General features: G+C 41.4%; 2 protein-coding genes across 2 annotated transcripts; both read left to right on the forward strand.

Moving 5' to 3' along the window:
* The first annotated feature begins 13,680 nt into the window (after window positions 1–13,680).
* On the forward strand, window positions 13,681–14,941 carry LOC115755346 (agamous-like MADS-box protein AGL14). The gene has a single exon (XM_030694705.2). It carries the CDS (start codon window positions 13,829–13,831, stop codon window positions 14,819–14,821), a length of 993 nt encoding a protein of 330 aa, XP_030550565.2. The 5' UTR covers window positions 13,681–13,828; the 3' UTR covers window positions 14,822–14,941.
* A 4,320-nt stretch (window positions 14,942–19,261) lies between these two features.
* On the forward strand, window positions 19,262–19,747 carry LOC115755331 (S-protein homolog 5-like). Its single transcript, XM_030694686.2, has one exon. It carries the CDS (start codon window positions 19,262–19,264, stop codon window positions 19,745–19,747), a length of 486 nt encoding a protein of 161 aa, XP_030550546.2.
* The last annotated feature ends 213 nt before the right edge of the window (window positions 19,748–19,960 follow it).

Genomic DNA, 19,960 nt, shown 5'->3' on the forward strand with positions numbered 1-19,960 from the left:
TCCTCTACGAGACGCATTACTATAAATTTCAAATCCTCCGGGACTAAACGGTATCGTCAAGACAGGTGCTGAAGTTAGCTTAGACTTTAGCTCTTGAAAGCTCTGCTCGAACTTATCTGTTCACTCGAACTTCACGTCTTTCTTTAGTAGTCGCGTTAGTGGTATCGTTATAGCAGAAAATCTTTCCATGAAGCATCCGTAATAGCCTGCCAATCCCAAAAAACTTTGAATCTCTGTAATCGTAGTAGGTCTTAGCCAATCTATAACCACTTCAATCTTGATTGGATCCATAGAGATTCCTTCACCAGAAATCACATGACCTAAAAACGCTACACAAGTCAACCAAACTCGCACTTACTAAACTTGACGTACAACCGATGCTTCCTCAAGGTTGTTAGAATCGTCCTAAGATGTTGCTCATGATCCTCGAGATTCCTTGAATACACCAAGATATCGTCAATAAATACTATAGCGAATTGATTCCGATATTCTTTAAACATCCCATTCATCAAGTTCATAAAAGCAACGGGCGCATTCGTTAGACCAAACGGCATCACAATAAAGTCATAATGAGCATAACGCATCCCGAATGCCGTCTTTGGTATATCCTCCTTTCGAATCCTGAACTAATGGTATCTCGTCCGTAAGTTAATTTTAGAAAATACCGAAGCTTTTTGGAGCGGGTCGAACAAATCATTAAACCTCAGCAACGGATACTTGTTTTCAATCGTCATTTGATTGTGTTGTCTGTAGTCTATGCACAGACACAACATTCCATCCTTTTTCCTAACAAATAGTATAGGCGCTCCCCAAGGTGACGCACTAGGGCGAACAAACCCTTTATCTAGTAATTCTGTAGCTACACTTTAGCTCATTTAACTCTGATAATGCCATTCTATACGGAGCTTTAGAAATCGACTCCGTTCCCGAGGTTAACTCAATTACAAATTCAATTTCTCTATCCGGTGGCAAACCCGGCAACTCTTGTGGAAAGACATCGGGAAACTCGCACACAACCGTGATATCTTCCATCCTTGGTTCCTCCTGAGACGTGTTAACTACGGTTGCCAAATATCATTGACAACCATTTTCCAACAAACTAGTTGCTTCCAACGATGAGATTAACAAGGTTGATGTTCCACCTCGGCTTCTGATAAACTCAAAACTAACCCCATTTAGAGGGTTAAACTGAATCACCTTTCGGTAGCAATCCATTGTAGCTTGCCGCTTCGTAAGCCAATCCATGCCGACAATTATATCAAAATCATGCATTTCTAGCACGATTGGATTTATCCTTTCCTTATGACCACATATTACCAATTTACAAGCGGGACAATCTACTACATATACTATACTATTTTTTAGCAGCGTAGATATCTTAAAAATCGTTCTTAGCGATTTCGGTCTCAACCCAACTAATTTAACAAACCGCTCAACAATAAAAAAATGCGTGGCTCCACGATCAAACAATGCATAAGCAACATGATCGTGCAAGAAGACCATACCTGTAACAATAGGAGAATCCTTCGCCTTCTCCCGAGTTCTTGCATAAACTCTTCATTGAGTTGGGGGTCCGTTACGATAATTCTGCGGCGCATTTCCACGCGATTGTCTTCCCTGCTACGGTGGCGCTAGAGCTCCCCCTCTCCTTTGAGGGCAATCTCTCACCCGATGGCCCATCTAGCCACATCCAAAACAAGCTCCATTCTTAAAGGGACATGGGGCAATTCCATGCCTCCAATTACAGAACTTACATATTCCACCATTACCGGAAGTTGGCTTTCTCACAACATTCCTTCGGTTAGGCGGAATGGTAGACCTCTCTCCAAATATTGGTCCTTTGCTAAATCTATGATTATTCTGCCAATAGGCACAAATCGTGATCCAGACGCGGCAGCCCTTTCGGTCATGTTTTTCTCAATCAGCTGAGCCCTTTAATGCAGCTTGTTATAGTCTTTTAGGTTCAGCGGTACCAACCGATCCTTTAGCTTCGATTTCGATCCGTCTTCGAAGTTTCTTGCTTTGTCCACTAGATCTTAAACTATTATAGGTGCATACTTTGACAGTTCAGCAAACTTAGCCTCATCTTGGTCCACCGACATCCGGTTCTAGCGCAGACGCATGAACTCATTCATCTTTCGTTCCTCGGCGTAATCAGAAAAGTACTTGCCATTAAAGGCTTCCACGAAGACATCCTACACTGGGACCGTACCTTCTGGAAAGATCCGTCCATGTGAGGTTTTCCACTAGGTGCTGGCATTCCCTTGCAAGCGATACATCGCTAGGGTCACCTTGTCCTCCTCATTGCATCTTAATAGAGTAAAAGCCTTCTCTAGCTTTTTCATCCGCAGAGTGACAGTCCCGGGGTCTCCGACTCCGGAAAAATTCGATGGCTTAAGATCTAGGAATTGTTTCACCATCTTATGCATTGGCTGGCTACCATTCCCGTTTTCAGCTAATGGGCCCCCGAGTGGAATGGTAGCGGCGGTAGCAGTTGCTTCCCGGTTTCTCACTTGTTGCATAACAATGCTTCCCAATGCTTCCATTACTCGTAGCAGTCCATCTACTCAGGGGTCTTCTCGTCTTGCTCCTCCTCTAGGAACTCTGGCATTACGATTGCTCATCTTACAAGTTGCTTACGGAACCCTATTCACCCCAAAGCAACGCATAAGAAGAACTGAGTCGTATAGCCTTAAAACTTTAAATAGCAAGTACATAGACGTGATTTTAATCCTACTAATTATCCCATATCCCATCGCTCCTTATCACTCTAGATCATGACCGATAATTCAAGCTAACCTTGCTCTGATATCACATTGGGTGGGGTTGTCACGCCTCAATCCTCGGGCCCGCAACAATCCTACCAAATCACCTCAAGTCAAAAAGGACGACGTCCCAAGCACGTCATCGACCCATTATTTTTATTTTATTATTAAGCGCATGCGGAACGTGTAACTCTCAGACAATTATAAAATCTATATGGATAGAAAAGTAGGATGTCAAATAAACATTCACATCAATCAACAACAACAACCATAATTTTTATTTATTTACTATTGACCTTAGGAAGTACATATATACAAGCCCTGCTTCAAGGCCGCTTCCTATAACCCTCAAACTACCATATCGGATTTAGGGTTAACACTACTCCGTGTTATTCAAAAAGAATCCATGTCCACTTCCCACTCTCCACTATTAAGGGCTTGAAAAATGGTTAACAACAATATGGGGGATATAAAATCTCGGTGAGTCAACACTTAAGTCCAAGCGGGATATTGACTTGCTCAAGGCAGCCTAAGCATGCAAAATAATATCGATGGCAAATCAAAAGCATGTAATCCCGGCAACGTTTTACCTATCACAGCGTTAGATCCCAAACCAACAATCAACCATCAAACACATGCAAGCTTACCTTGCTTTGGTCCACACATTTGGCAATTTATATATACATGCAATCAATTGCATACAGCCAAGGTACATAACTAGAACCCTTATCACAATTTGCATACGCAATGCACTACACGTGTTCCAATTATTAATGACCGTTTTCGATCTACAAAACCATGCTCTCCTGGCAGAACCGAGTTTCGTCCCATTCCTTCGACAACATCGACTAACAAGCCATGTGGTTCCAAGTATCCTCAGCATGGACTAACAGTCGGGCATTCCTATAAGGAGCGTCGGTCTTTCACAAGCTGCGACCAGTATCTAATAAATCGTGTGGCTCCAAGTACCCTCGACATGAACTTACCAAGCTTTTACCCTCGTATCCGGGGATAGGCTTCGTTCTCACGTATCCAAGAAGACGATATTCATCATGTAACCACACAAGCACAATAGTCAATCGGCCAACTTATACCTTTGCATTTAATTCAATGCATCCACAAACCGTCATGCTCAAAACTTGGCTTAAGGCCATTCTTATGCTCAAAACTTTGGTTCACATTCTATCACATATACATACATATATTATCCACTAAACTTTGCATTTATATATATGATAATCAATCATCAATTGCATATCGGACATGACATTTTACATTTGTCGGATAATCACCCAATAATAACACAACAAATACCCAATAATAACGAATCAATAGTTCATTATTCCGACTATCATGAACTACATTTATCTTAATTAATTAAACCCCCGTTTAATTAATTATTCGATATTGTTTAATCCACTCGGAGTTCCGATTATTTGTCACCAACAATAATTAACTACACCGATTCCAAATCAATAATTCAATTATAAATAAAATAAATATACGTGACACCCGTTAATTATTCTAATCACACCCAATTCTAGTTATACTAATCCTCGAACGCAGTTAATATCCTAATAAAAGTTTAGAGGTCAACTCACTACTCCCGCGTTTGATGTCGAGTTGGGCACGAGGTGACGTGAGTTCGAATTCAAATCCAAGTTCAAGTTCAAGCTCAAGTTCAAGTTTGTGGCAACCAACGGTGTTCGCATGTTGGGTCCTCGAATTGGCGCAACATCATGGATTTGAGCGTCGGTCCGGGTCGGTTCAAGCTCATGGATCGAGGTCCGAACCGAGCTCATAGCTCACGAGGCATCGATTGGAGGCTAGGGTTCGGTGGTGAGCTTGCGAAGAATGGCAAAACAAGAGCTCGGTTTTGGCTACTGGGGCTGTGGTTTGGTGTCGGGGGTATGGGGGTCTCGGGACAGTATCATTCACAATATGAAAGGGCGTGGGGTCGGTTGTCCAGCAACCAAACAGCAACTGCGGTGGTCCGGACAAGGTTTGAGTAGCATGGAACAACGGAATAGGAGGGAGTGGTGGCTATGGGTGGTCTCGAAGGGGCTATGGTGGTCGTGGTTCGAGTGTTAAGGGCGTCGGTGAGGTGTGTGGTGTCGCGGATGGGGCACGACGTCGGGCTGGGCATGGCGACGCGAGCCATGTTAGCCCTCGGCCCAAGAGTTCCCGACGATTCGGAGGTGGTGCGATAGGGTCAAAATGGAAGCTGGAGTGTGGTTGAGCGGCTAAACAAGTGGCCGGGTGGTGATGGGAGGCAGGAGCGAGCCGTAGCTAATGAGGGTTGCGCGTTGCTGGGTGGAAGGGAGCTGTTCGCGCGATGGAAAACGACACAAAAAAAAAGAAGAAGAAGAAGAGGAAGCAGAAGTGAAAAAGGAAGAGGAAGAAGATGAAAAAGGAGAGGGGAGGAAAGAAAGAGGTGGGGTCGCTTCCGGGGTCTGTAGAGAGAGAAAAAGAGAGGAAAAAGTTAAGGGAAACTTGGGGGCAAGGTTTTCTAAAGGCTGATGTCATATTAAGATGACATCATGGAGAGTGGGACCTAATCGAAGAAAAGTGGGGATGAAGGGAGAGGATTCGACAGATTGGGGGGGGGTGGGAGAATTTGGTTGAAATAAAACTAAGTGAGGGCCCACGAGATTTAAAAAATCTCTTAACTAATTTTGTCTTATACCTATAAATCCTAAAGGGCGAAAATGTAATTTTACAAATGGGTATCGGTTGGTCATTTAACTCAATTGATTGAGGATAAAAATGGAAATCTTCACATTTAAAATTTGGACAATATTAAATTTTACATGCAAAGAGTTTCGATACTACAAGTCAAAGCTTGACGATTCAACTTGACTTATTTCGACAAACGTTCCAGAATAACCAATTATCGACTTCTAAGTCCTCAAAATCAAATTTCACTTTCTATGCTGAAATTTATAATTTTCTTACAAAAGTCCAAATTTCGGGACGTCACAAAATGGATGGGAAACTAGCCATTGTTACCTAAAAATAGTCAACAACAAAGAAGTGAGAAACTCATCAAGTAATTTTCCTAAACCACCGACTAAGCAATCCAATGAGAAATCAAGCCACAACAGTTGAGGAAATAACAAGTAGTTAGCGATAATGTGCAAATGGGGTATGCATTGACACATGACATCGTTTTATGCATATGGTTTCATTATTTACTTCCCATGGGCCCAACCAATGCATCATTACGATTCTTATCGTTCGTCTCGTTCCGCCTCTAAGATGGGTCCAAATCACACAGTAGGACCACCCAAATTACATAAGCAAGGTCTTCCCATACACTCCATGTGGGAATAGTAATCATTCGGTTATAAAGTTCATAACCACGAACCACCATTGGTCCTCTATCGAGTATGCAAGGTCATGACGATGCTCGTGCATGATGCATGTTTATGCTTTAATGTGTCAATCACATCAACAGCGATTTTGAAACACTCTACTCGCAAGATATCATATCAAAAGTTGCATCAACATTCATGCATAAATAACTAACAAGCAGTTGACCAAACCCCAATACATACAGAGCTCACAACATCGTGGTCTCTTCGGCTACCACTACTTTACACAAATTACTTATGGTCAACACTCATTGGCGTAGTAGGCTAGCTAGTTCATTCATTTCAATTCACAACCGAACACTTAACAGGTTAGCAATGCGACACCGCTTCTGACTTTTCCTAATCCAACTTGGTCTCCTCACAATACCTTTGCGCCTCCCCAATCGTCAAAGCCGAAATCGAAACTCGGTTCCCTCGCCCCTCGCATCCCTTTTCAACTCCCAATTGTTAATGCCCGACACCCCCGAAACTTGGCCAAACTCAACTAATAGCAAGCCTCAAGGATATCATTCTCTAAAAATCCATAACGTGTATCCATGAATCGACCAACTACAACTTCAGAATTTATTTTAGCTTTTTCCGAACCCAAGCCAACCACGGCTCCTTGACCCAACCTCACCTCGTGTACCCAAACCTGCCTGGACACAACTAACATCAAGTACCGCATTGCCAACTTGCATGCCCTCCCCTTCACTTCTATCTTAAGCCACTAGTACCTCAAAACGTCACCCATGGCGACGACACAACTTCCCACCAGATTCCTTCAAACTCGAAGAGTGCCATTCTCCCAAAATCCAAAACATGCAACCGAAACCGACCCACAACCCACGTCAATTCTAAACCTGCTCTTGCCTAACCCATACCTAGCAGTAACTTTCGATCTCTGCCCCCCTGTTCGCCCGACCTACACTCACTCCGTGATACCTACCACCTCTCGGTTACATGTACAACCTTGCCGTTGGAGAGCTTCAACTCATACTTTGGAAACCCACACCGGACAGCCGCTTAACACCCCTCGACCTACCACGCCCGACCCGCATTGGTACCAACTAGGAAATGGATTAGGAAAAGCACTTTCCTTAGTCCCCGCAACTTTTTCTTTACGTTCGTTGGTTGCCGTGGAAAAACACTAAGCTCTCGGTTGACAAAGGTGCTGGGTCGAAGAGGTTGCGCGTAGATGAAATGACCAAAGCTGGAAGATGAACAATCGGCTTCCTCTCTGTTCTGTTCCTATTCATGAAGGCCATAAACCAAGGCAAAATAGGCCGTTTTTCCTATTCGGTGGATGGAGGAGCATCGGACCTCTCCTTCCCTTGTTACCCCCATTGGGCAGCCACTTGAAAGGCCCACAAAACCTATGTAGCACGGACACTCCTTTGGGGAGATTTTTTGCATGTTGGACACTCTGACGTGTTCGACACGCTCCGGACACGCGGTCAACATGTATCCGAGCGTGGACACTAGGTCGGGGTAACAGACACCCAAGGGACTCGCGTGTCCGGGGGTAAGATGGGAAAATTTTTAGTGATGTCAAAGAAACCCCAAATCTGAATTAATTTTCTTTTCACCCTCGAGCCTTTGCCTCTATCCACTCTCTCTGGTCGCGCTTATCCTCTGTCTCGTTCTCTCTCGTAGCTTTCTCATCCGTCGACTTTGACTCCCTTCGACACCCACAGCTCATAGCCTTGTGGCCGCGAGCCTTGCTCGAGGTCCTCAACTCACTGTCCTTACTCCTCGGCTCGCTACTAAGTTTCGGATTGGTGAGGCCGTATCCTCAGCTCACGTTGTTAGTTCGCCTCGCCGGCCTCGGGCACTCGGCTCGTCTCCTCTCAATCCTCATGATTGTCTTCCTTGCTTGTCACCGCCATCACTCAAGAAAGTCTGTTCTTTGCACACGAAAACCAAGTAAATTTCTTGGTTTTGATTCCAATAATTATTGTGGATTATTAGATTATTAGTAAAGGTTTGCGAATAGCGTTGTATTATAGAATACATTGTAGCCGATTCTCTTGTAAATATTTGTGTTCATTCTTCCCCAAGCAAGAAATTGTAGAAGAATGAGATGTCGGTTGGATTTAGATACTTGTTTCATGTCATTTGCAATTGCAGTTCATTTTCCTAAGTCAAACGGTTTAATACACGTATTCATGAGCGAGAAGATGAATATCTTAGAGGTTCAGATTTTTACTTCTTTTGTCTTGTTCACTCCAATCCGACATTTTCCTAGCATTTTGTTTGTAATAAAGAACTAATGAGAAGACGGAGAGGATTTAGTAGATGTAAAGACCTCTTGTGTGACGAAACCCATTAATCGTGAATTTCGGTTCTTTGATCGAGTCAAGGTTTTCATTCTTAAAAAATGATGGAGAGAGAGACTAGGATTGTATCTTAGTCGCGGTTTTCGCCTACTTGTTCGGCTTTTATAGTGCAACACTTGATGTATCTATCAAGCTTTATATCTTGTGTGAAATACCATTACCTACTTCCCATTTGTAAGGTGATTTCGTATGTTGCTGTGATCCTTTGGAGATTTATGGTTCCTTGGTTTGCTCGTTGGAATTGGTAAGATGTGGTCTTAGGTCCGCAACTCGTATTGGTTGTATGGAGATTGGGGCTGCTTTTTTGTGATGTGTTTGAATTTCAACAAACTTAGCAGTATGGAGATTAGGGTTACGTTTTACAACCGTTATTGGCCATCCGAATGTACTTTTTTATGACCAACTCCATCCGATTGCGCCTTCCTTTGTTTCCTCTGCCAAAATAATAGTTCAATGTTAATGGAACTAAATCTTAAGTCTTATATGCAGCTCTAGTCATTTTCACCGCCACTTAGTAGTGGTTGTGCTTGTGGTATACTTTATTTTTTGCTATTACTCTGTTGAATTTATAGTTCTTGTGATTGTATTTTTTGTAGAGTAATATCAATCATGGACGATAGTACTTCCAGTATACAACCACTTACATCCACCAATGAAGAATTAAATAAACCATTGTGGAGGTATGTTACTAGGTTGGCTGAACATGACGATGTGGGTGGGAATTGCTCTTGGAAATGTAATTTTTGTGAAAAAGATTTTAAGAGTTCATACACGAGAGTTATGGTCCATTTGTTGATGATAAGTCGAAAAGGGATTGCAAAATGCGAAAATGTAGAAAAAAAAGATCTTTTGGAGATGGAAAGATTAGATAAAGAGGTCAATGTTAGATTAAGGAGTAATGTGCCTAGAAATGTGCCTTTGCCCCCTTTCTAGTTTTTCAGCTACTAGTGGTAATGTTGAGAGGATAGATTCATCCTTTGACTATAGGAAAAGGAAGATTGGAAGTGGGAGTGGGAGTGGGAGTGGGAGTGGGAGTAAAGGATCAATTGAGAATGCATTAACATGACTCAACGGGAACATTTGGATCATGAGATTGCTAGGGTGTTCTATTCGGTGAGTTTGTCGTTTAATCTAGCAAGGAATCCTTACTTTCAATCTGCTTTCACATATGCCGCTAATCACAACATTACGGGTATATCCCACCGAAATATAATATGTTGAGGACTACTTTGTTGCAAAAAGAGAAGAAAAATATTGAGAGTTTGTGTGTACCTTTCAGAAACACGTGGAAAGAAAATGGTGTAAGTATTGTGAGTGATGGATGGAGTGACTCACAAAGGAGATCACTAATTAACTTTATTGCGGCGTAGGATGGAAATGCTATGTTTATAAAGTCAGTTGATTGTTCGGAAGAAAGGAAGGATATGCATTTTATTTTCAACTTAATGAAAGAAGTAATCAATGAAGTTGGGTATGAGAATGTAGTCCAAGTGATTACGGATAATGCTTCAAATTGTAAGATCGCGGGACAACTCGTTGAGAATGAATTTCCATGTATTGTTTGGACTCCTTGTGTGGTGTACACCCTTAATTTAGCTTTGAAAAACATTTGTGCCGCAAAAAATGTGGAGACTAATCAAGTTGTATATGAGGAGTGTAGTTGGATTACAAAGATTGTTTATGATGTTATGCAAATAAAAAATTTCATCATGAACCACTCTATGAGATTGGCAATATATAACAAGTTTGTTCCCTTGAAGTTACTTTCCGTGGCGCATACCCGTTTTGTTTCAATGGTTGTGATGCTTAGGAGGTTCAAGTTGATAAAAAGTTGTCTTCAAAACATGGTTATTTGTGAGAAATGGAGTATCTATCGAGATGATAATCAAGGGAGGGCTAGGTTTGTTAAAGAGAAGTTGTTGGATGATCTTTGGTGAGATTCAATTGATTACGTACTTTCCTTCACGGCTCCCATTTATGACATACTTAGAATTTGTGACACCGACATGCCTTGTCTTCACTTGGTTTATGATATGTGGGATTCGATGATTGAAAAAGTGAAGAAAGCTATATATATGCATGAAGTGAAAAGGCTAGATGAGGAGTCTACATTTTATGAGGTGGTTCATGCAATTCTTTTGTATCGTTGGAGTAGGAACAACACTCCACTTCATTGCTTGGCACATTCGTTGAATCCTAAGTAAGTTCTATACTCATATGAGATTACTATTATATTAGTTTCTTTCTTTGACATGATAATATAATACTTCTCTTACTTATTTTGTTTTGTTGAATAAGGTTTTATAGTGATCAATGGCTCAATGAAGATTCGACTTGAGTTTCTCCATACAAGGATTATGATATTAACCTACAAAGAAAGAAATGCATGAGGAAATACTTTTCTAAGGAGGATGAGCGTCGAAAGGTGAATAAGGAGTATCTAGACTTTGCATCCAGAAGTGGGCACTTTCAAGACTATGACTCCATACAATAGCGGTATACTATGGATCCTAAGGATTGGTGGTTTGATCATGGCGCATGTACACCTATGCTTCAAAGTATAGCTTTAAAGCTTCTTGCTCAACCTTCTTCTTCATCTTGTGCCGAGAGGAATTGGAGTACTTACTCCTTTATAAACTCAGCGAGAAGAAACAAGATGATTCCAAGACGTGCAGAAGATTTGGTTTTCATTCATAACAATCTTCATCTTCTATCAAGAAAAAACCACAATATTTCGAAGGAGAGACCAAGATATAAGATATTGGCGGAGATGCATTTGATACGTTTGAAGATGTTGGGGTGCTTGAAGTTGTGAGTCTTTCACTTGATGAGCTAGATATAGAATCCGTCATTTTGTCAAAAGCAGCGGATCACGTAGATGAATGACTTTTTGTTATATTTGATGATGAAATGGGGTTTGTTTTTTGTTTTCCACTTATGGTTAATTGTCAAATTTAATGGCGGAATTTATGGAATGTTTTTTTTCCCCTCCAAGTTTTATGGAGTATTTGAATGAAATGTAGTTCTTCAAATCGTAGCGTTTGAGGAAATTTAGGAATGACCCAATTCATTGAATTGTTGATTGTATTTTATCTTACTACATGCATTTTTTTAAGCCCCCAAAGCAGTGTGGAGAGGAATTCCCATATTTTTCCGTTATGTGCTCTACATCTTATGATCCAACATACATTAGGAACTCAATGTTGAACATATTTTATTCAAGTTCTTTTTTATCTTTGAAGTTTGGCAATTGTGGATTGCTGGAGCATTGTGGTTTTGCTTGGAACAAAATTTGGACAGTTGATGACAACCCTCTACCCTTGCGATGCTTTCTTCTTCCTTTTTTTTTTATCTAGTTTTTGACTAACATTTTTCATCAACATTTTTCTGGAATATGCTGTGATCTTATGAGCTTGAAGCTACTATCTAGGGTCATCGAGTAGTTTTACCACAAAGCAATTATATCTGAATGTCAAATATGAAATAGCTATGACATTTAGACATATTGTGATGTTTTTTTTTTTTTTGGGGTGAGGGACATATTGTGATGTTTGGAGTTGATAAAAATGATAATTTATTATGTATATATAAAAATATACATTTAATAAATAACGTATCCCAACATGTCGAAATTCTCTATTTTTTTAAAAATCACGTATCGGCGTGTTGTGTTCCGTGTCCCGTGTTGTGTCGGTGCTACATAGCACAAAACAACAAGAGGGGCCGACCGAACCAAACAAGTTCTATGGGCTAGCGGAAAAAAAATAAAATAAATGGCACTTCTCGGGCCCGTTAATCCCTTTGGCGATTAACCTAAAATCATTCACCACTTCCATTAGCATAAATCGGCTTTCCAACTGTTTCATCCTAATTTCTGTTTATTTAGAACTATTTACGAGGGCATTACACTTTTAGTGCCAAAAGTTATGTACGGAGATCACTTTGGTGCCAAAACTTTCAATCGAATCACTTTAATACCAAGTCGGAGAAAAAAGGATCACTTTGGTGCCTTTGACGAAAAAATATGTGGCATTTTCAATTAAAATTTTATGCAAAATGACATTTTTAAAAAAAACAAAAGTCCACGTCACTTCCATGTGGACTTCTACGCTTTAAAATAAATTAAAATAAATCAAATTTAAATTCAAAAATTAGTTAAAACCTAAATTTATTTAAAACACAAAATTTATTCAAAATAAATTAAAAATAAGCTTAAAAAGCTTAAAATTTAAAAAAATTTGAAGGAGGTAGAGGGGCGGGTGGCGAGAGTCGTGCAAGCCCTCATTGCCATCGCCCTACTATCGCAGCAAAGGTTGACGAGGGTGGGGTGGGGCCAGCGAGGGTCATCAAGCCCGACAAGGGCGAGGCCTCTCCTTCGGCCGGCGAGGGTGGCCGGCCCCTCGCCAAGGCTCGTCGACCCCCGCCGGCCCTAGCCCACTCTCGCTGCTTGGTAACCGCGCGTTATCTTTTTTTAGCTTTTTGTAAATTTTAAGCTAATTTTTCAATTTATTTTATATAAAGTTGTATTTTAATTTTTTTTTCAAATTTTTAGCCTTTTTTATTTTTTGTAAATTAATGAAGTTCATTTTTTATTTTTAATATTTTTTGTTTTTACCTCTTTTTAATACTAACACCTCGCCGGAAGCCACATCGGCTTCATTTATTAATAAAATAAGGCCATGTCAAAATTCCGATGGACCAAATCGGACTTGGCACTAAAACGATCATTTTTTCAAAATCTTGGCACTTAAGTAATCCAAATGAAACTTTTGGCACCAAAGTGATCTTTGTATACAATTTTTGACACTAAAAGTGTCATTTTGCCAAAAATTTATGATAATAAGCTTCTCTACTTTAACCTCTGGATGCATTTTTCCCCCCTTTTTTTTTGTCTTATGTTAAATTGAATTTTATAATTTAAAACGACATCTTTACTTATTTAATTTAAAAATTAAAATTTTATAATTTAAAAGCAATGTTTTTACCTTTTTGATTTAAATAACAATAAAATCGGGGTTAATGGTAAAAGAAATCCATCGGACAAATCACCAATTATACAAAATTATGAACGCTGAGAGTATCTAGTCAACACAAATAAGAGGGCCCAATTTGACAATCTACCTAATTTACGAGGACCAAAAACTGGAATTCACAAAGTTTTCAAATGCCCTGACGACTATAAGTAGATATTCCCGTTGGGCTGCTTCCTCTCCTCTGCAACTTCAAACTTCAACTCTCTTCGATCTCTCTCCCTCTCCCTCTCCAAGAAACCCAGAAAAACCCTAGAAGGCTTTCTGTCAGAAAACCAAATCGTTAAACCCGCGCTCCATCTCTCTCTCTCAGCGAAAGATATTTGCAAAATCCATCGTTAATGGGTAAGCGCCGGCGAACAGAAATCGCCAAGATCGCCGATCCGTCCGTGCGGCTTGTGACGTACTCGAAGAGGCGTAAGGGCCTCTTCAAGAAGGCCTCCGAGTTCTGCCATCTCTGCGGCGCTCGTGCCGCCATCATTGTCTTCTTCCCGGCCGGCAAGCCCTGTTCTTTGGGCGACCCCTCCGCCGAAGAGGTGATCTCGGAGTACATTGGCGGGTACGGCGACGTGGTGCCGCCGATGGGTCTGGCCGAATTGGAGGACTGGATTGAAAAGGAATTGAATTCTTGCACGGCGGAGGAGGTGACAGCGGAAGACCTGGAGTCCCTGATCGTAAAGAATGAGAGCGTTCGAGAACTTGCACTCAAAAGCTTGGAAGATGTCGAGAAGAAATCATCTATCATGATCGGTGCTGGTGGCGATACTGGAGCTGGGCTTGGTTGTAATTCTGAAAATTTGAGCGATCAAGAGATAAATTTGGTTTTTGAGAGTTTTAAAGCTGGTTGCCCGGCACTCTTTGAGGATTGCCTGTGCGACGGTGATGGGGACGCTTTCTTGACGCCGCCGGAGAAGTCCGTCGCCGGCAGTGGAAGTTGGGCAGTGGACTCCATCCGCACGTCCTACCATCTCGAGGAGAGTGGGTTTAATCCGGACAACTTTCTTGATCTGTCTGGTGACTGCGTTGGCTTCGGTGACGGTGACAAATTCTTGACTTTGCCGGGAAACTCGGCCACCGGCGTTGGAAGCTTGGGAGAGGAGTCGATGTTCTGCGACCTTGAGGGATGTGGATTTAATCCTGACGACTTCCTTAGTCTCTTCGACTTGGAGGACTGCATCGGTGATGGTGACCGTGACAGTTTCTTGACTTTGCTGGAGAACTCGGCCATCGGCAGTGGAGGCTCGGGAGAGGACTCAGCACCCTGCGACCTTGAGGGCTATCTATATGACCCCGATCACTTCCTTACACTTGAAGACCTGGATGTTCCTCTGTGATTTAAATGTGAATATATGTGGTTTTTCTTGTTAAACTCCATTCATTGTACAGGAATTAATTTCTCCTTTTCCAGTTCACTGGTTTAATGGCAGTGGCTCACTCTATTTCTTTCTTTTTCACTTCCTTGATCAATGGAATTTAATCTGATTAGCTTCTTCTGATATGTTGATGTTTATTTGCTGGAATGTAATGTTTGTTAGATGTCAAACTGCAATCTTGTTTGTCAAATTAGGTGAAAATTTTTTGTGATTGGGCATTTGTGCAGTCCTAGGTTTGTGAAGTTGTGGATTCACGTGGCATTGGATTTGTGTTGGTTATGCCTTTTAAATTAAAATGCTGTGTTCTTGTGGCTTTCATTGGTTATTTGTTAAAAAATGTGTGCTGTGCAGATCATGTGGCTTTCAAGAGCCGAGAGTCACATTGAATCCAATCATTTGAAAGATAATGAAATATGCAGAGTTGATTGACAGGTGTTATAGGTTCGAAAATCTGGGTCATAATGAAGGGAGAAAAGGAGCTTGTCGGTACTCTTAGGGGCTTTGATGTGTACGTCAACATGGTCCCTCGAGGATGTCACTGAGTAGTATGTATCTCTTCTCTCTCTCAAATCTAGTTGTACCTCAGCACGCTTCTCGTATTGCTATGGGGCAAATGACCTTAATTTGAATGTATTAGCATTGCAAGTTGTCAAAGCCGTGGTTTACGAGGCCTCTCTGTCCTCAATTTGATCTATGCTTCTAACTGAGAATCACTACTTGCACAAGTATCAGCAATATGGCCTCTTATGGAAGCTTCATGTCATCGCAAGATTCTGTTTTCATTCTTGCATACAGCGAAATCGCTGCTGATATGCCTTTATGTTTTGCACGGTCTTGTCTAAAGTTTTGGTGATCTATTGGCTAGTAAGCAACCACCGTAACAAAACAGAAACAATCAGCCGCTCAGAGAGATTCCTTCCGATGCTAAAACGATGTATTGATGAATCATTGCTGGTCTTGATTTTGGGGTGAAAAAAAGTCATCATCGCTTATTAAATACAAGAATCTGGTCCTTTGTCTCAATCAACCTTGTGTCTCGCCTCGTGATAAATACAAAGCGCAAGTGCTATGGCGATAACGTTACCGGAAAGCTAGAATTCTGCTTTCGAGTACCTGAACCACACTTAAGTGATGATGCCTTCCCTTTTGTGTTAATGCAGTTGGTCCCCGGTGGCTCCCCTGATCTGGAATGAGTTGGATACATCCTCCAATCCGAGTGGCAAATTATGTAGTTACTCTCTCTCTCTCTCTCTCTCTCTCTCTATCCATCTATCTATACATGCGCTCTTTTGAGCATTATGGATGTGGATCCTCTGTCCTGCACCATACTTCCATGTGTGTCTCAACATGTGTCTGCTGTTGATACGATGCTTGCCTCATTCGTATGCATCAGGGGTTGAGAAGTGGTTAAGGGTTTTACGGCACGAATGGGAGCCCTATGGTTGTAGAGTATCTTCATCCAGAATATGCTATCTTCTTGGTGGCCTGCTATTTGACTACCCTTTCTGTGTTGTAGTACAGTCTCAATCTAAATGCAGAAGTGCGTGTTCCCAATTTCCACTTTGGAAAGGATCAAAGAATTCCCCTTATGTACTCGTTGCTCTATTTCATTATGCAGTATGGTTCTGGTACCGACACATCAGGCCTAAGATGTACACTGTACTGCCTACAGCTAGAAGAATAAGAGATGCATTTTGCTCCATGGTGATCTCAATTTTCCACCCAAGTAGCTGTATTTGCTGCACGTTAGGGAAAAGATCTGTGCCCAAAGCAAACTCACCTGTTTTGACTTTAACAGGTTTTTGTCGTTTGTGTTTTCAAACAGGTTGGCTACTTGGTGGAGTGCTGTTTCTTGTTTTTTGCGGTAGCGACATTCTTTGGAGTTTTCTAGGGGTTTTCAGACTGCTGAAAGAGCGAGCTCAGAGCTCGTGAGGTGTAAGATTGCTTGCGGAGCATGGTTAGAGTGACAAGATCTGAATAGGCTGAAAATGAAGGTGCTGCAGATTCACCATAGTCCTCATTCCTTTTCGCTTGTTATCATGTATATTCCCAACTGCAAACGAGCCTGACTTGAAGCATGTAAAATGAGGGTTATTTGCTGAGAACTTGTCTAGGCATAGGTTCATTTTTTCTCATTTGAAGCTTTATTGGCCATCGAATCTCATCATCATGAACAAGGTTGCCAGTTCGGTGCATCCTTAGTTAATTTCATTGTGTAGACCAAATGGAAGAAGAATTGACCAATTCAATCAGGAGCGACTTCGGGCTCTGGTGTCTCCTTGACTAGTTTCTCATTCTCAGAGTGAGTCTACACAAAAGGCAGTTTGATTTGACTTCAGGCTATTCCAGTTGCAGTTTGATTCAACAAATAAAATGCATTCATTGCAACGATCTTACAAAATTTATCAGGACATGTCGTCCTGGATCAATGCCTCTGCTTATCAATTTTCATTGCCATTCTCCTGAAAATCATGAAAGACCTGTAGTAGGGAAGGAGCTCATCGCTTCTTACTAGGGATGATCAGTTCCTAGTCCGATCCGATCTTATCCCGGGACCAATTGCATGTGCTTGAAGCACATACTCACATTGTAAATAGGTAGAAGTGTCATTGATAATTAAGAGTTTAAATGGCTTTTTAGAAAAAATAAAAGGTAAAAAAATAGTCCGTCCGGTCTGGATGGGCGGTTTCACCCCTAGAACCCGGAACTGGATCGGCGCTCCCGGGAACCGGCCCGGTTTGGTTCGGGCGGTTCCCGATCAGTTCTTTTTGCTCACTCTTACACTCACGAATTCATTGATCCTTTAATTCATCCCAGAATTGTATTCGTCGCGGGAATGGAAGTCCAAATACTAGACATTTCAGGTTGCAAGATTCAATGTCCACCCAAACTTGGAAATTCCACTATTAGGACTCCCATTCCTTCCATAGTTTAATTCCAAGGAGAACCAAACGAGGCAAACTCCAAGGTGCCTTATGAGAGAGGTCTTTTTAACACGCTTTTTCGTCCGAGCGCGACTGCAAGAGATTGTCCCATTCGCTTTTCGATGAAATATCGTCGCAAAAGTCTACTAGATCTAAGTCAATCGAACTTATGAGACTTATATTCTCTCACCAGAAATTCCGTATACTTTTTGCAAGGTGATTTATACGGTCCGTCACATCACCCGTTGATTGAACTTGATTGAACTTGTACGATATTCTCTTTTGCATTTATCGTGTGAGCCCGTGGTTTCACTACTAGTCCAACTTAGCTAGAAACTTGCCAATCAAATGCTTATTTTAGGGCTTGGACACGAACTACGCGCGTGTAAGCGTCTATATTTTTTTTATTAGGTGCAAACCATTCCCACCTTGAGTAAGGAGAGATGATATTGAGCGGAGTTCATAGTCGCCTCGATTTCATTTACTCCCTCGATCGATCTCATCCTTTGGATCGGCATTGATCCCGTGTGGGGTTAAATAATCCAAGGGTTGAGATTTTTTGAGTTTGTAGACATACTCAGAGCATCTAATAGTGATTTTAACTTTTATTATGGGGCAAAATCCCCGTTGGGTTAGAAACATACAATTGAAATTCTGTGATTGGTCTGATTATCGTGATTTCGTTTTGGTATTATGTTGAAAAGGTCAATTCTAGTGTTTTCGCAATAGTCTTCGACAATGTTTTGCTAAAAAGGGTTGTTGTTGGATTCCCGTTTCCCGAACTTTCCGTCACTGCCCTTCCAATTGATGAATAACAACCGTAGACACCACCTGTATTTATGGTTTTATGCAAACCATTCCCACTTTGAGTAACTGGAGATCATATTGGGTGGAGTTCAAAGTCGTCTCGATTTCATCCACTTCATTGATGGATCTCATCCTTTGTATCGGCATCAATTCCATGTGGCATCAAAGGATCCAGTGATCGAGATAACCCGACTTCGTTTTCATATTACGTTGAAAAGTTAAATGTGAGTCAATCTTTTTGTTATTATTATTATTATTATTATTATTATTATTATTATTATTTTTTTTTTGCAATAATCTTTGATGATGTTTTGCTAAAAAGGGATAATATTGGGCCACGTTTTCCAAAATTTCCATCACTACCCTTCCACTTGATGGGTAACAACCCTAGACACCACCTAAAAAGGGATAATATTGGGCCACGTTTTCCAAAACACTTAAATTGGTAAATTTTTTTTTTTTTTTGGTTACCATATTTTTGAAAAAAGCCCCAAAATGAAACTGTCCTTATCCATAATTATTTTACTGACATATACGCAATTAACTTGCTAGAAAATCAACAAATGCTGAATAGACACTCTTTCACTTAACTAAACAAGCATCCTTTCTTCCTCCTTAAATAGCCGACTCTCCACACGGTCTCCATCACTGCTCTCTCAAACGAAGGAAAATGGCCAGGAAAGTGTCTGAAACCTCGAGGGTTGTTTTGGGGTCCATGTGTGCTCTCATGTTATTAAGCCGTTCGTGTCATGCTACTGACCTGAACCTTTTTAAGCATCCCAAGACCACCGTCCAGATCACCAACGGTTTGCCCGGCGGGGTGGATCTGACCGTCCACTGCAAATCCAAGAACGACGACCTCGGCGTCCAGGTGATCCACCCAAATTCGTTCTGGTCCTTCGAGTTCCGGCCCAACGCCATCATCCTCAACACCTTGTACTTCTGTAGCTTCGCGTGGCCGGGCCAATTCCGCTACTTCGATATCTACGTTGAAAGCCGAGATCTTGATAAGTGCGGCAAGCTTTGCATGTGGAATATCGTACCAGATGGTCCCTGCGCATATAACTACGACCGTTCGAAATACGACGATTGCTATCCCTGGAACCCTAGCAATCCGGCATCTCGAAAACGCCTGTTACCTGGAACCTTGGCGTAATAGTCTTTTCCCCGCGTGGATGTATTACTCTTTTTTGGTGAATTAAGTTGATGATCTTGAATAAAAATACAGGATTATTATATATCAGGCATCCACGATTGCCTCAAGTCATCTGATGTGGAGCAACGAATAATTGCGTAAACTAGGAATGAGGAGTACATGAATCGTGAAATTTTGTAGATGAATGTAAACAGTATACGTGAATTTAAACCC

This window comes from Rhodamnia argentea, chromosome 1 (genome assembly GCF_020921035.1).
Source record: "Rhodamnia argentea isolate NSW1041297 chromosome 1, ASM2092103v1, whole genome shotgun sequence".
Classification (NCBI taxonomy): domain Eukaryota; kingdom Viridiplantae; phylum Streptophyta; class Magnoliopsida; order Myrtales; family Myrtaceae; genus Rhodamnia; species Rhodamnia argentea.